Raw genomic sequence first — 12,643 nt, forward strand, 5'->3', positions numbered from 1 at the left:
GGGTGGGACCCTATCAGGGTGGGACACTATCGAGGCAGGGTGGGACCCTATCTAGGCAGGGTGGGACCCTATCTAGGACCACCTGGTGCTAACTTTTTAGGTTTTGTGAGGCCTACTAGTTTCAAGTATTAAGCTGTACTTGTTAAAATTTGTGTTTCAAACATACAATAACTCTTTTACGCACCCCTTCTTTTAGGAAACTGGAAACACTGGACTCCAGGGAAGTGGGGACCAACTGTAGGAATTTGTGTGATTTTCTATGCCTATTTTCTATCAGTTGACATATACTCAATATATCACCTCATCAGAAGCAAGTTCAACTGACAATCTCCCATCTTCTGGGTCAAAAATTGTATTAAGAACTTTGCTAAGCACTTAACTTTGAGGGTATAAAGATAAAATCAAGCCATAAGCATTTAGGAAGTCAACAAATCCATGATGGAACAAAGAGTACAGAAACTTCCTACCCATAGGCTCAGATGATGCACATATACCACAAACACAGGATGAAAATCCCCACATTTCTTGTGGCTGAAATCAGTGTGTAGAAAACTTAATTTTGTATCCCTCAGGAATGTTTAACTGCATTGGTCAATGTTTGTCAGGCTGTGGGAACACTTCTCTCCTACTTCTGCTAGTTCCTTACTTGTCAGAGAATCACCTCTAACGTAACTCACCCTGCATCTATCCAGGCTGTCACCCTTCTCTTTGGGAGGTGGAGTAACTTATTTGATAGATGGATTCAGAACATGCATAGGGATGAGGACTACAGTTTATTTGGGCTCTTAAACTCCAAAGGTCCAGACAAAATAGAATGCTAAAGATTGGTTTCATAAATGTTTTAGTATTTAGTTGTAAGACATGTCTTCTCCAAGTCCACAAAGCATGAAATAGGCTTAAGGTACAGTCACAGATTTTTGTTTCTACATAATAACTTCCTATTAAAAGAATCAGGCAGCTCAAAATGGCTATTGAATTTGGATATTTAGAACTAGGACTAGCAACTTGTTAAAGAATGGTTCTATTCTATTTTGAAGCAGAATTTATATTAAAAGACCTGTTGAGGTTTATTTTAGGTCTATGAATTTATTGATAAATAGTGTTTTTCAGCAAATGAACAATACTTAAAATAAACAAGCTTAAACTCTTATGATGCAATATCTTTACACCTCCTGAATGTGCTTTTTCCTTGTTGATATCAAAACCAAATGATGAGTTTAATGGTTCTTTGCATTGAAACCAAGTATTAGTTCTCATGATTTGGGTAATATTCTTTGTCTTAATGTCATATTCAAATTGCTTTGATCCACGGCTGAAATAGAAGAATCCTAGAGACAGAGAATCAGGATTAGTTATCTTTCATAACTATATAATACTTCCATACTTTTAAATTTTATAAAAGTGGAAAAAAATAACATTATGGAGAGCAAAGAAATTTGTGGAATCACATACATACATTTTAGTTCTCTACTGTCATGTGGGAAATCCTATTGTTTTTATTTCCCTAAGGAGGAAGTCAATGTTATGAAGTGTGAGTTTCAAGGGACTTTTTACCTTTCTAGCCAGACTGCGGTCTATGCCAGAGGTTCTCAAACTAGGCTTCAACAAAGTGTTTCAGCGAAGGGGAGAGGTCCCTGTGGATATGGCCTTGGTCTCTATATCCTCGTTTTCTTAGAGCTGTTCTACTTTGCTCTGTTTTAGGTTACGAGGTTCTATGTTAGATTTCATTGTAGTAATAGATCGTGTCACTCAAAAATATTTCTAGACATCTGATTACTCCATGGTCTAGGTCATTGTCTTTGATGATAGAGTTGCTGGATTGTATGCATTACATTGCCTGAGGTTCTTTTAAAACTACAGGTTCCTAGGTATCACTCACAATTCTGCCTCAAATACTTTGTTTCACACACAAACCCCAAGCTATGTACATTAAGCTACATACATTAAAGTTTGAGAATCATTGTTTTGTTCATGTGCTTACTTTGTGCACTTTAGGGGATATCTTTACTTATCAATGATGAGTAAAATGGATTTGGTACTTTTTACATAGATTTGAGATAGTATAACAGAGAGTATAATTCAGGATTTATGAATTCAGTTTGTGATAATGCTTGTGGGGTTAATGTTTATTATTGTATATACTTAAGAGTAGTAAAATTGCATTAAAATAGAAGCATTTAAGTTTTTGTGCTGTCTTTTTTCACAGTCAACACAGTCTCACAGGTATCCAAATCAGTGAGGCATCCATGCTTACCTTTGTACTGGAAAGCAGCATCAACACGGATACTGATTCCAGGAAAGTGTTTTACCACCCTCTGCGGGAACCCTTTGTCCATGGTTTGGGTCATTTCATCAAACCTGCATACAAGGATATGAAAGGATACCAGAGGATCTTTGGTTTGGGGAGCTTAATTTGTCTGCTATGCAACTTAGAGTCAAGCAGGGATGTGGGGAATACATAGGCCTAGTAGAGGAAAACTAATTGGATCTATAGTAAAAATATAGTAAAGATTATGTTTGGTTGAATCACTTATAGAATCTTCCAAACAAGAAATGATCAGGGAAAAAGGCCACAGCATTTGTTAGATTGATGCTATTCAGAGAAATTGTTACATCAGATTGAAGGCTGAGCTTGGAGCGTTCAAAAATTTTCACTAGATATGTTTGTGTCATTGGCAATTTGGTTGGGGTCATCAACTTTTTATTTTATCTTTATTTTTTAAGTTGAAGGAAAGTCATTAGACTCATTGAAATCTCTTTTGGCTTGATAAATGTCATTCTCTGCCTTCATTATTCACTTTAAGAAGACTATAGGCTGGGCGTGGCGACCCATGTCTGTAATCCCAGCACTTTGAGAGGCCAAAGCGGGTGGATCACTTGAGCCCAGGAGTTCAAGACCAGACTGAGAATCATGGTGAAACCCCATCTCTACAAAAAGTACAAAAATTAGCCAGGTGTGGTGGCACATGCCTGTAGTCCCAGTTACTTGGGGGATGCTGAGGCAGGAGGATCGCTTGAATGCGAGAGGTTGAGGCTGCAGGGAGCAGAGATTGCAGCAGTGCACTCTAGCCTGGGAGACAGAGCAAGACTCCATCTCAAAAATAATAATAATAATAAAAAATAGAAAGTATTATGGATTTATTTTATTTTTGTCTGTGTCAAAGTGATGCTATTGTGAATATTTTTCTCCATAATAAAACAAAGGGTCAATCGTCTATAAACTTACCTCCAGCACCAAATACCCACAAAGAAGTAGGTTTTTCTTGTGGTCTTATCACAGACGGCTGCATCTACTTTCTTCACACGTCCTGGAAAACCTAATGTATGGATGGATTTGGGATAATCTGGCAAGATAGCATATCCTCTGATCATCCAGAAGTTTTCATCTGTTAAGAAAGAGAGTGATTGCTTAGAGATTTAGTAATCTTATGTCCACATTCATTCTTACCACTTTCTTTAGCTGCTCATATTATTTATATTCCACAAATAATACATACCAGTAAAAGTCAATAGTGTGCAGACCTTTGTCAGTTGGTTTCATTGTATTGATTGCTTTTAATTGGCTAACTCTGTCAAAACAACCAAGTAAGCACTGCATATATGTATTAAAACAACACGTTCTACCCCATAAATATGTACAATTATTAAGTGTCAATTGAAATTTTTAAAATGAATTATGTTTGAACAAGTTCTGCTTAGTTTCAGCCTCCAAGTGCTCTCAAAGGCTAGTAATCTGATAACATCATATAAAAAGTGGGGTTGCTAGGTTAAACATAAAATGTCAGTTAAATTTGAATTTCAAGTGAACAATGACTAACTTTGGGTATAAATAAATACAAAATATTTTAATACACCAAAAAGTTATTTGTTGTTTATCTGAAATTTATAGTGTCCTATATTTTTATTTGCCAAATCTGGCAATCTTAGTAGAAAGTGAACATTAAAGAGAGATTAATTACCTTTATTTGGCAGAAAAAGAGACTTTTTTAGTTCTTATCACACAGGTTTATTTTAGTCCCTGTGCAACTAGGATTGTGTTTATCTTCATAGCCACAGAGAATCCTGGTTTGTTATATTCTTTATGACAGGAACCTAAGATGAGGGCAAAAGCCCTGCGCATTGGCTCAGGCAGGAAGATTTTATTTCTTACACCAAAATACCCACTGGTTAGTTCAGGCAGCCAGAGGGAGAAGAGGAATCAGGATGGGCAAGGTTACCTTTGAAAACCAGAATCTTATCTCTGGGGTTCTCATATGCAGCTTGCAGATCAGCTGGCAGAGATGGCCAGAACGAAGCAATTAATTCAAACTCAACATCCGTGATATCATAATAGATCCTCCATAGGTGCCTGTGTTAAACAAAAAACACTTTACACATGCAGCCTATTTCCATGTCAATGAAAACTTCGCAATCTTAGGCTTGCCTTTTATCTAATTGGTTGGTATCTTCCTTAAATAACTGAGATAATTAGCATAATTTTCCTCAGCAAATTTAGGTGGCTGTGAGTTCAGTTCAGTTTGGGACTCCCAAGTTCAGGACATGCCTTTGTGCCCACTCTCTTGGGTCCGTAGAGTGGCAAACTCTTCACGGAATTCTTATTCTGAGTTCCGAGTGCTCAATGGTTTTGTTTTTTCCAAAGCAGCAACACCCAACATTTTAAGCCAACACCAAGCATTCCTAAGGAGAACTTTTTGAAGCAGATGCTTGCTGGAATGAAGAAATGTAATCATTGATGAGCCAAAACACTTCCTCAGTATTTCCCTTCTGGCTGCAAAATTCCCAGTCTATGAATGAGACGTTAAAAGTCCTTATATTCCATTTTCCTCCACATACACGCCACTCCTCTCTGACATTCATGATGGGTAGCCTCTCAGCCTCTGCTGATCAGAGAATGGTGGTGATAACATGGATTGTAACATGATATATTCATGGGTGAAAGGAGTCCAATTTCAAATATTCTTTCCTTTTGCCCCTATATCTTTGTCAATGGTGTATGTCTTGATATTTTGCTATAAAAATATGGTCATGGTCTACATAACTGACACATCAGGCTGCAAGTTAAGTTCAATAAATTTTAGTGAGAGAAGGGATTTCCCACTACAGCTAACACTTTATTGATGCAACTTTAAGAAATGTTCAGTAAGGTGCTGACCCATATTTAACAACTGGCTCTCCAGGTGGGAAGAAGACATGACTTTAATCATTTGCTGATTTTCAGACATAAATACTCCAACCATGGCCAGTTTCAAGCTGCCTATGTGATGTGAACTGGTTTGCAAAATTCCTGAAAATGTAACAATAGGCTCCTGTAATGGAGTGTAAGTTGGCTTCATTAGGCCACTGGGATTGGTGGACTCTTTTGGCCAAGAAGTCACTGAAAGTAGACTCTATTTCCCCTTCTTATGCAATGGCAATTTTTAAAATTCCTTAAAGACTTTTAAAAATTTATTAAACAACTACAAGACACATGCATATGGTAAAGCATTCAAACAGTATGTTCAGTTATAAAATGAAGATAAAAGGCACACATTTTCACTAGCTCCATGACTACCTCTTTATCCTCAAATCCCTTGAAAAGAAAAATCTTCATAGGAAGTTGAGGTGTTTCGGGAAATGAGTTTACCTGCCTTTAAAGAACATTACTTCTCTGCGGAAAGTGGTGATAGCATCAAAAGTCAAGTCAGGGTCACAGGCATGGGGTATAGTGGGTTCCTTTGGCTTAGCAGGTACCTTAGGCAGACCTCCTTTGATGAGAAAAAAAATACCACAATGAATTAAGAGGGCATGAAGAAATATGCCTACACAAGGGTCTTACGTAAGTGGATATTTGCTTCATGATAATATTTCAAGAAGTGATTTTCTTAACTTCCTTTCTGAAAAGCTTCCTATTTAGTTCACATATATTGAGATTTATAATTTTGCTCACCATAGATGGATTGGATTCCATTGATATCATCCTGAGAAAGTGGGTATTTTCTGGGATCCAGGGAGACATAATTTGGGAACATCAAGGCTGTTTGATCACTGGAGTGAGAGAGCCCCAGTGCATGACCAAATTCATGAGCAGCCACAAGAAACAAGTTGAATCCTTGATAACAACAGGGAAAACACGAGCACATGACTTAATCAAAAAGAGAATGGTTGCATCTAAGATTCGAAAGTAACTAAGGGGAATGAAATAAAGGCTTGCTATACAGCAGGTAATTCTCACATGTACCACCATTTATCTGGGAAACATTTCAATACTAATAAAGTCATGTATTGCTTAATGATGGGGATATGTTCTGAGAAATGCATCATTCTGCAAACATTATAGGTGCACTTACACAAACCTGGATGGCACAGCGCACTACACACCAAGGTTACATGGTGTAGCCTCTTGCTCCCAGGTTACAAACCTGTATTGCACATTACTGTACTGAATATTATAGGTAATCATAGCACAATGGTAAGCAATTATTTAGCGCAATGGGAAGTATTTGTCTATCTAAACATATCTGAACATGGAGAAGGTACAGTAAAAATATGGTATAAAAGATAAAAAGTAGTACAGATATGTAGGACACTTACCATGAATGGAGCTTGCAGGACTGGAAGTTGCTCTGGGTGAGTCAGTGATTGAGTGAGTGGTGAGTGAATGTGAAAGCCTAGGACATTATGTAGACTGTATAAACACTGGACACTTAAGCTACACCAAATTAAAAATTATCTTTTTCTTCAATAATAACCTTTGCTTACCGTAACTTTTTTATTTTGTAATTTTTTTTTTGAGGCAGGGTCTTGCTCTGTTGCCCAGGCTGGAGTGGTGTGATCACAGCTCACTGCAGCCTCAAACTCCTAGGCTCGGGCAATCCTCCTGCCTCAGCCTCCTGAGCAGCTGGGACTACAGGTGCATGCCACCATGTCCAGCTAATTATTTGTTTTTGTAGAGATGGGGGTCTCACTGTGTTGCCCAGGCTGATCTTGAACTCCTGGGCTAAAGCAATCCTCCAGCTTGGTCTTTCAGAGTGCTGAGATTACAGGTGTGAGCCACCACGCCTGGCCTGAACTTTTAAATTTTTAAAATTTTGGACTTTTTTGTGACTTAGCTTAAAACACAAACTTGTTGTACAGCTGTTCAAAAATATTTCCTTCCTTCAATCAGGATCATCTGTATTACTGTCTTCCACCTCCACATCTTGTCCCACTGGAAAGTCTTCAGGGACAATAACATGCATGGAGCTGTTATCTCCTATGGTAACAATGACTTCTTCTGGAAGCCCTCCTGAAGGGCCTACCTGAGGCTGTTTTACGGTTACCTGTTTGTTTTCTTTCTTTCTTTCTTTCTTTTTCTTTCTTTCTTTCTTTCTTTCTTTCTTTCTTTCTTTCTTTCTTTCTTTCTTTCTTTTTTTTTTTTTTTTTTAACAAGTAGGAGTATATTCTAAAATAACCATAAAAGGTATAGTACATTAAATACATAAACCAGTAACATGGTTGTTTAATATCAAGTATTATGTACTTCACACAATTGTATGTGCTGAACTTTTATATGACTGGCAGTACGGTAGGTTTGTTTATATCAGCATCACCACAAACATGTGAGTAACGTGTTGTGCTATGACATCACTAGGTGATAGGAAATTTTCAGCTCCATCATAATCGAATGGGACTACTGTCATATACATAGTCCATAGTTGACTGAAATATGATTAAATGGCACATGACTTTAATTGGTATTAGTCACATCATGGAAAAATATAGCCTAGGATAAGCAAATGGCTTGAAACTGGTGTCTCAGAAATGGATAATATTTTTAAAAAAATAGAAGTCACCAGTTTGGGGTTGTTGCTAGACTCTACTATATGTGATCATGTTGCTCCTACTTTTATTCTTCAGAGGTTCTGTTTTGGCTATAGGATAAAGTCCAAACACCTTCACATGACCCTTCACAGTCTAGTCCCTGCCTTTTTTCAGCCTCATATTTTATTTTCGTATTCCGCGAGCTAACTATATTAAATCACAGGCATTTTTCTTCTGTGCCAGGTTCTTTCTAATCTCTATGTCTTCATACCTTCATCTCTTTGCTAAGAATATATCTCTTCTGCTTTCTCTTGGCTTAACTACCCTATTTATTCCCCAGGACTTCCCTCTAAAGTCATTTCCTTCATGTAACCCTTATCCCTCCAGCTCGTATCCAGGTTGAGTTAAATGCATCGCTCCAGCTTCCACAGACTCAGCACTTGATTCTGTCATAGCCCGTAAGGACTGCATTGTTTATTTCTGTCACCCTGGGTACAGGAACCATGTCTTAATTATCTTTTATACCTAGAGACTGTGACTGCTTAATAATGATGAGTGGATGTCCAGGTGTTGTCTGAATGAAAAAATGGTTAGGTGTGCTTCCTAGACATGACCATAGTGCCCTTTCCAGAAGTCTTACCAGGCATGTTAGAATTTCCTTTGTCTTTGTCCGCCTCTCCCACTAGTCTGTAAGGCTCTAAGTATAGGAGACTGCACCCTTGGGCCTGGCATGGTGGTTCACTCCTCTAATCCCAGCACTTTGGGAGGCCAAGGCGGGTGGATACCTTGAGCTCAGGAGTTCAAGAGCCGCCTGGGCAAAAAGGAGAAACCCTGTCTCTATTAAAGAAAAAAAAAGTAGCTCGGTAAGGTGACCTGTGCCTGTGGTCCCAGCTATTTCAGAGGCTGAGGTAGGAGAATTGCTTGAGACCGAGAGGCATAGGTTGCAGTGAGCCAAGATTGTGCCACTGCACTCCAGCCTGGGCGACAGAGTGAGATCTGGTCTCAAAAACTAAATAAATGATAAATAAATAAATAAATAAATAAAACAAAAAAATAAAAAAAATCCATCCCTGGATTTGCAACTAGGTGTATGGAGCCTAAGGGAAGCCTCAGCTTCCCTGATGGAAACTTGCCAAGTGATGTTTGCACTAAGCAAACATAAAAGGGCAAAGAATTATGTCATGGTCTTTGACACTTCTCTACTCTTGTCTTTGCTGCTGCCCCTTGCCTGGCTGGCTATGTCACTGTGTGTGCTTTTGGACAAGGAACTGGAAAGATGAATATTGGGAAAAATAATTCAAACTCGGGTTTTCTAAATGAAGTCCAGACCTTTATTCTGGCTTTCAAGACCCTCTGCAATCTGAATCCTATTTGCCATTTCAGCCTTGTCTTCTACAATTCTATTCCTTATTCCTTATGTTGGATTGAGCTATTCTGTTCAGAACACTCCTATTCACCCTCTTTACCCTACTGTCTTCTTAGTTCCTGCTGAGCCTCCAGTTCTCAGGTTTGACATAGCTTCCTCTGCTGACCTGTGGGTCTGGATTGGAATTTCTTCTGTGTGGACCTATTACATTGCCATAGTTTCCTTTCTCTCAGTACTGATACTGCTGATTTTAGTTGCCATTTAATTGTCTGTGTGTCCCTTAGACTGTAAACCCCTGGAAGGCAGCTTCTGTGTCTTATATACTAGGGTATATTTCATTTCTATGAGAGAGCTTGAGTCATAGTGGATGTTCAATAAATGATCGTTGAGTGACTTTATTTACCAATGATTTGTAGAGTATTTCTCATGTGCCAACACTGTTATCGGCCATATGACACTGTAGTAAAAGATGACAAAAGTCTCTGTCTCATGGAGACGTGACTAAATAGATAAATTTGTGCATTATACATTCATAGCTTTGTAAATATTTCTTCTTATGTCTAGAATGTAATTCCACCCTAGTTATCATTATCATTGTCAATACTAATAATTGTCAACAGAATCTTTAATGTCAAGCATTTCTGAGTGTTCACTATGGACAACTGCTCTGAAAGGTGTTTTCACCTTTATTAACCTAGTTAGGGTAAGGGTAATTTATTTCACCCTCCTAAAAGAAGAGCATTATTATTATTTTACAGACAAAGAAATAGAGAGTAAGAAAATTACTTGACTTGACCTGGGTCCCTCAGCTGGTAAATGGGAAGCCCTTAAAGTAACCAGTGTCTGCCAAGCTATAAACCATTGCTTTTTCTCTTTCCCAACACTGCATCTGTAGCAGTCTCTAAGGCCTGTTCAGTTGTCTGGTACACACGTGTCTGCCACACACACACTCACAATAGGCTTGGCACTGGCTTTGCCTTGAGAGACTCTCAGGAAAATCTCTGTATGTGCTTAAAGTCCTCTGACATCCCCATGCAGTGACCCTGAGGAAGCAGCCTAATGGCATCATTGGCAGATGCTGTGTCTGTTGCTCTTAAGCAAGTTACACCAAGACTTTTGCCACCTTCTCATAGAACAGAGCCTCCAAATTGCAATGAAAGAGGTGATCATATAGGCTCTTGCTGAATTTCCTAGTTTTAAAATTACAATTTTATTGGAGATTATGTTTACTTGATGTTTTTTGTTTCCATTGGAGAACAAGAAGATATTTTCCCCTTTAATGTCAGTGAACTAAGAGTTATACAATTAGATCACAAAGGGCCCACAATTTCTACTCTGAGTGAATGTAATAAAGTAGTCAGAAGACAATCCTTTTTGGAACTGCTGCCTGGTTGCCCACCCAGAACTTGGTTGAGGACTGTATTTATCTCCCGCCTTGCCCAAGCGAGCCTTACCAATGTGGAACCCAGATACGTTGGACTTAAAAAAAAAAAAATAATAACTTACCCCACACATCCCCCTTGGCAGAGGGCTTAAAGCAGTATGGGTAAGAGTAACTGCTACTTAGTATTGGATTTAAGAGACAAAAGCATAGTGAAATCTTTGATCTCTGCCTCTAGATATGAAAGTAAAGCCTGGCTGAGCAAGGGGAATCATTCTGATTTTGGCAAGTGCTAGGATATTTCCTATAACTGTTTGATGAAACATATCTGCAGTGTCTTCAGACTAGTACCAAACAAATATTGAAACATGTCTCAGCAGAATATACACAACAAGCTTGGTTCATTCCTCTCCTCTCTTGCTTGGGTGACGATGTTATCTTACCTCCTTCAATTTCTTGTCTGCTTGTGATGGTAAGTCACGTGGCAATGGCAGCAGCCAATCCCGGATTGTGCATGCTGCTGCCTGAACCTCAGCCAGTACTGACTTTCGCCCTTTTCACTGGCACTTGGAAGAACAGTTGCATCACCTGTTCTGACAGAGCAGTGAGTGGCCATGGACTATCTTGTGTCACAGGCTTTCAGTTTCACAGACAGTGCAAAGCTGACCTATACCGATTATCTGGAGATACATGGTCAGGAATTACCTGTATCCTTGTATACTATCCATCAGGACCACTACAACCTGTGCTTTCCTGTGACTGTGGAAGCTAGACACCAGACCCAAGGTGACTATTGCCAATGACAGAAAAAAAGAATGGGGGGCTCAAAAATCTACTGAGCTTACTCTTTTATTTGAGGCATACACTGCTACCTGTTAATATAGTATAGTTTGATATTTTTGTCAGAACAGTAGTAAAACACCTCGAATGCCAGCCAGGCCCATTGAGAAAAATAAACTTAACTTGGTTTGAAGAAATAAGTCAAATATAAGCATTAAGGTCTGATTCCTTTGTAGCTGGGCAAGAGTTAGAAGAGGAAGTTCATGCTTTGAAATAGAGCCTCTATGGGCTATGAATCCATACACTGTCCTTTAATTGCTAACTCAAAATTACCACCTCCCTAGAGTCTTCTTTCAATCCTCAAGTGACAGATGACTTCTACCACTGGTACAACACAAAACATCTTCTGCCTTATATGGCAGGTATGTGGGCTGGCCTTGTGTACCACATGGGATCATGAACCTCTGAAGGCTTACACTTTTCCAGTACAACTTTGGGGTCCATAGGACACCTTGTATAGTTCTAGGCACACAGTGGCCCCTCGGACATTATGGGTGTATGGATGAATGTATGAATAATGAAGAATGCTCTGATCATAATAGAATTAGCAAATTTATGAGGGTGTATTGAACACTTCCATCAATGTCATCTTGGAATATGGAAAATTGTGGGGACGTTGGGAACTTTAGAGGTAAAAAGCGACTAGTTACAAAACTATTCTTTTCAGGGAGTCTTCAGAATAATAAAATTTTGTTCATAAAGAAAATTAGACTCACCTGCTCCATCCTTGGTCCAGTTTTCATCCTCGTCAAAATGAGTGTCACCACCCAGACCCGGACCAGGAGGAAAGGCATGGCCAAGCACTCCCAGGGGACCATCAAAATAGCGAGGACAGCGACCATGGACTGAGACACAATTCATGGGAGGAAAAAAGATCAGTTTCCTCAAATCTCCAGAGATGAAAATAGCTTTGCTCTCTGTTGAAAACCTTACCTCGAGTCCTGAAGGCAATCATGATGTCTGCAATCCCCTTTGAAATCTTGGTGAATTGTAGTGGAGTAACTTTGCTCCATACTTCTAAACCTTCTTGGATAGCCTCATCCACAGCAGTTCGTGCCATATCTGGAGTATAGTTTATTATTCTTAAAAATTAACAAAAATATGTCAATTTCTGGTTTATTCATGCATGAATATACACATATAACTACAAAAAAATTTCTAGCTTATCAATAATGTGCTGCAGTAACTTTGGTGTGGTGCAGTTATCTTATAGTTGCATAGCACTCTATTTAAATGAAATACTGTTACATATTACAGTACATAATTGTAATTATGTA

General features: G+C 38.7%; 1 protein-coding gene across 1 annotated transcript in view; it reads right to left on the bottom strand.

Moving 5' to 3' along the window:
- Positions 1-1,005: 1,005 nt before the first annotated feature.
- The window catches only part of MMP27 (matrix metallopeptidase 27), a 14,182-nt gene continuing 2,544 nt past the window's right edge, over positions 1,006-12,643 (bottom strand). The window contains exons 3-10 of the mRNA XM_011926629.1: positions 12,300-12,448; positions 12,083-12,211; positions 5,927-6,088; positions 5,624-5,744; positions 4,218-4,348; positions 3,227-3,386; positions 2,255-2,358; positions 1,006-1,328 (exon numbers count right to left, since the gene is read on the bottom strand). Of these exons, the coding sequence (XP_011782019.1) occupies positions 1,087-1,328; positions 2,255-2,358; positions 3,227-3,386; positions 4,218-4,348; positions 5,624-5,744; positions 5,927-6,088; positions 12,083-12,211; positions 12,300-12,448 (1,198 nt within the window). The 3' untranslated portion in view covers positions 1,006-1,086. The remainder of the gene's footprint in view (positions 1,329-2,254; positions 2,359-3,226; positions 3,387-4,217; positions 4,349-5,623; positions 5,745-5,926; positions 6,089-12,082; positions 12,212-12,299; positions 12,449-12,643) is intronic.

The sequence above is a fragment of the Colobus angolensis genome, unplaced genomic scaffold, assembly GCF_000951035.1.
Source record: "Colobus angolensis palliatus isolate OR3802 unplaced genomic scaffold, Cang.pa_1.0 Scaffold7, whole genome shotgun sequence".
Classification (NCBI taxonomy): Eukaryota; Metazoa; Chordata; class Mammalia; order Primates; family Cercopithecidae; genus Colobus; species Colobus angolensis.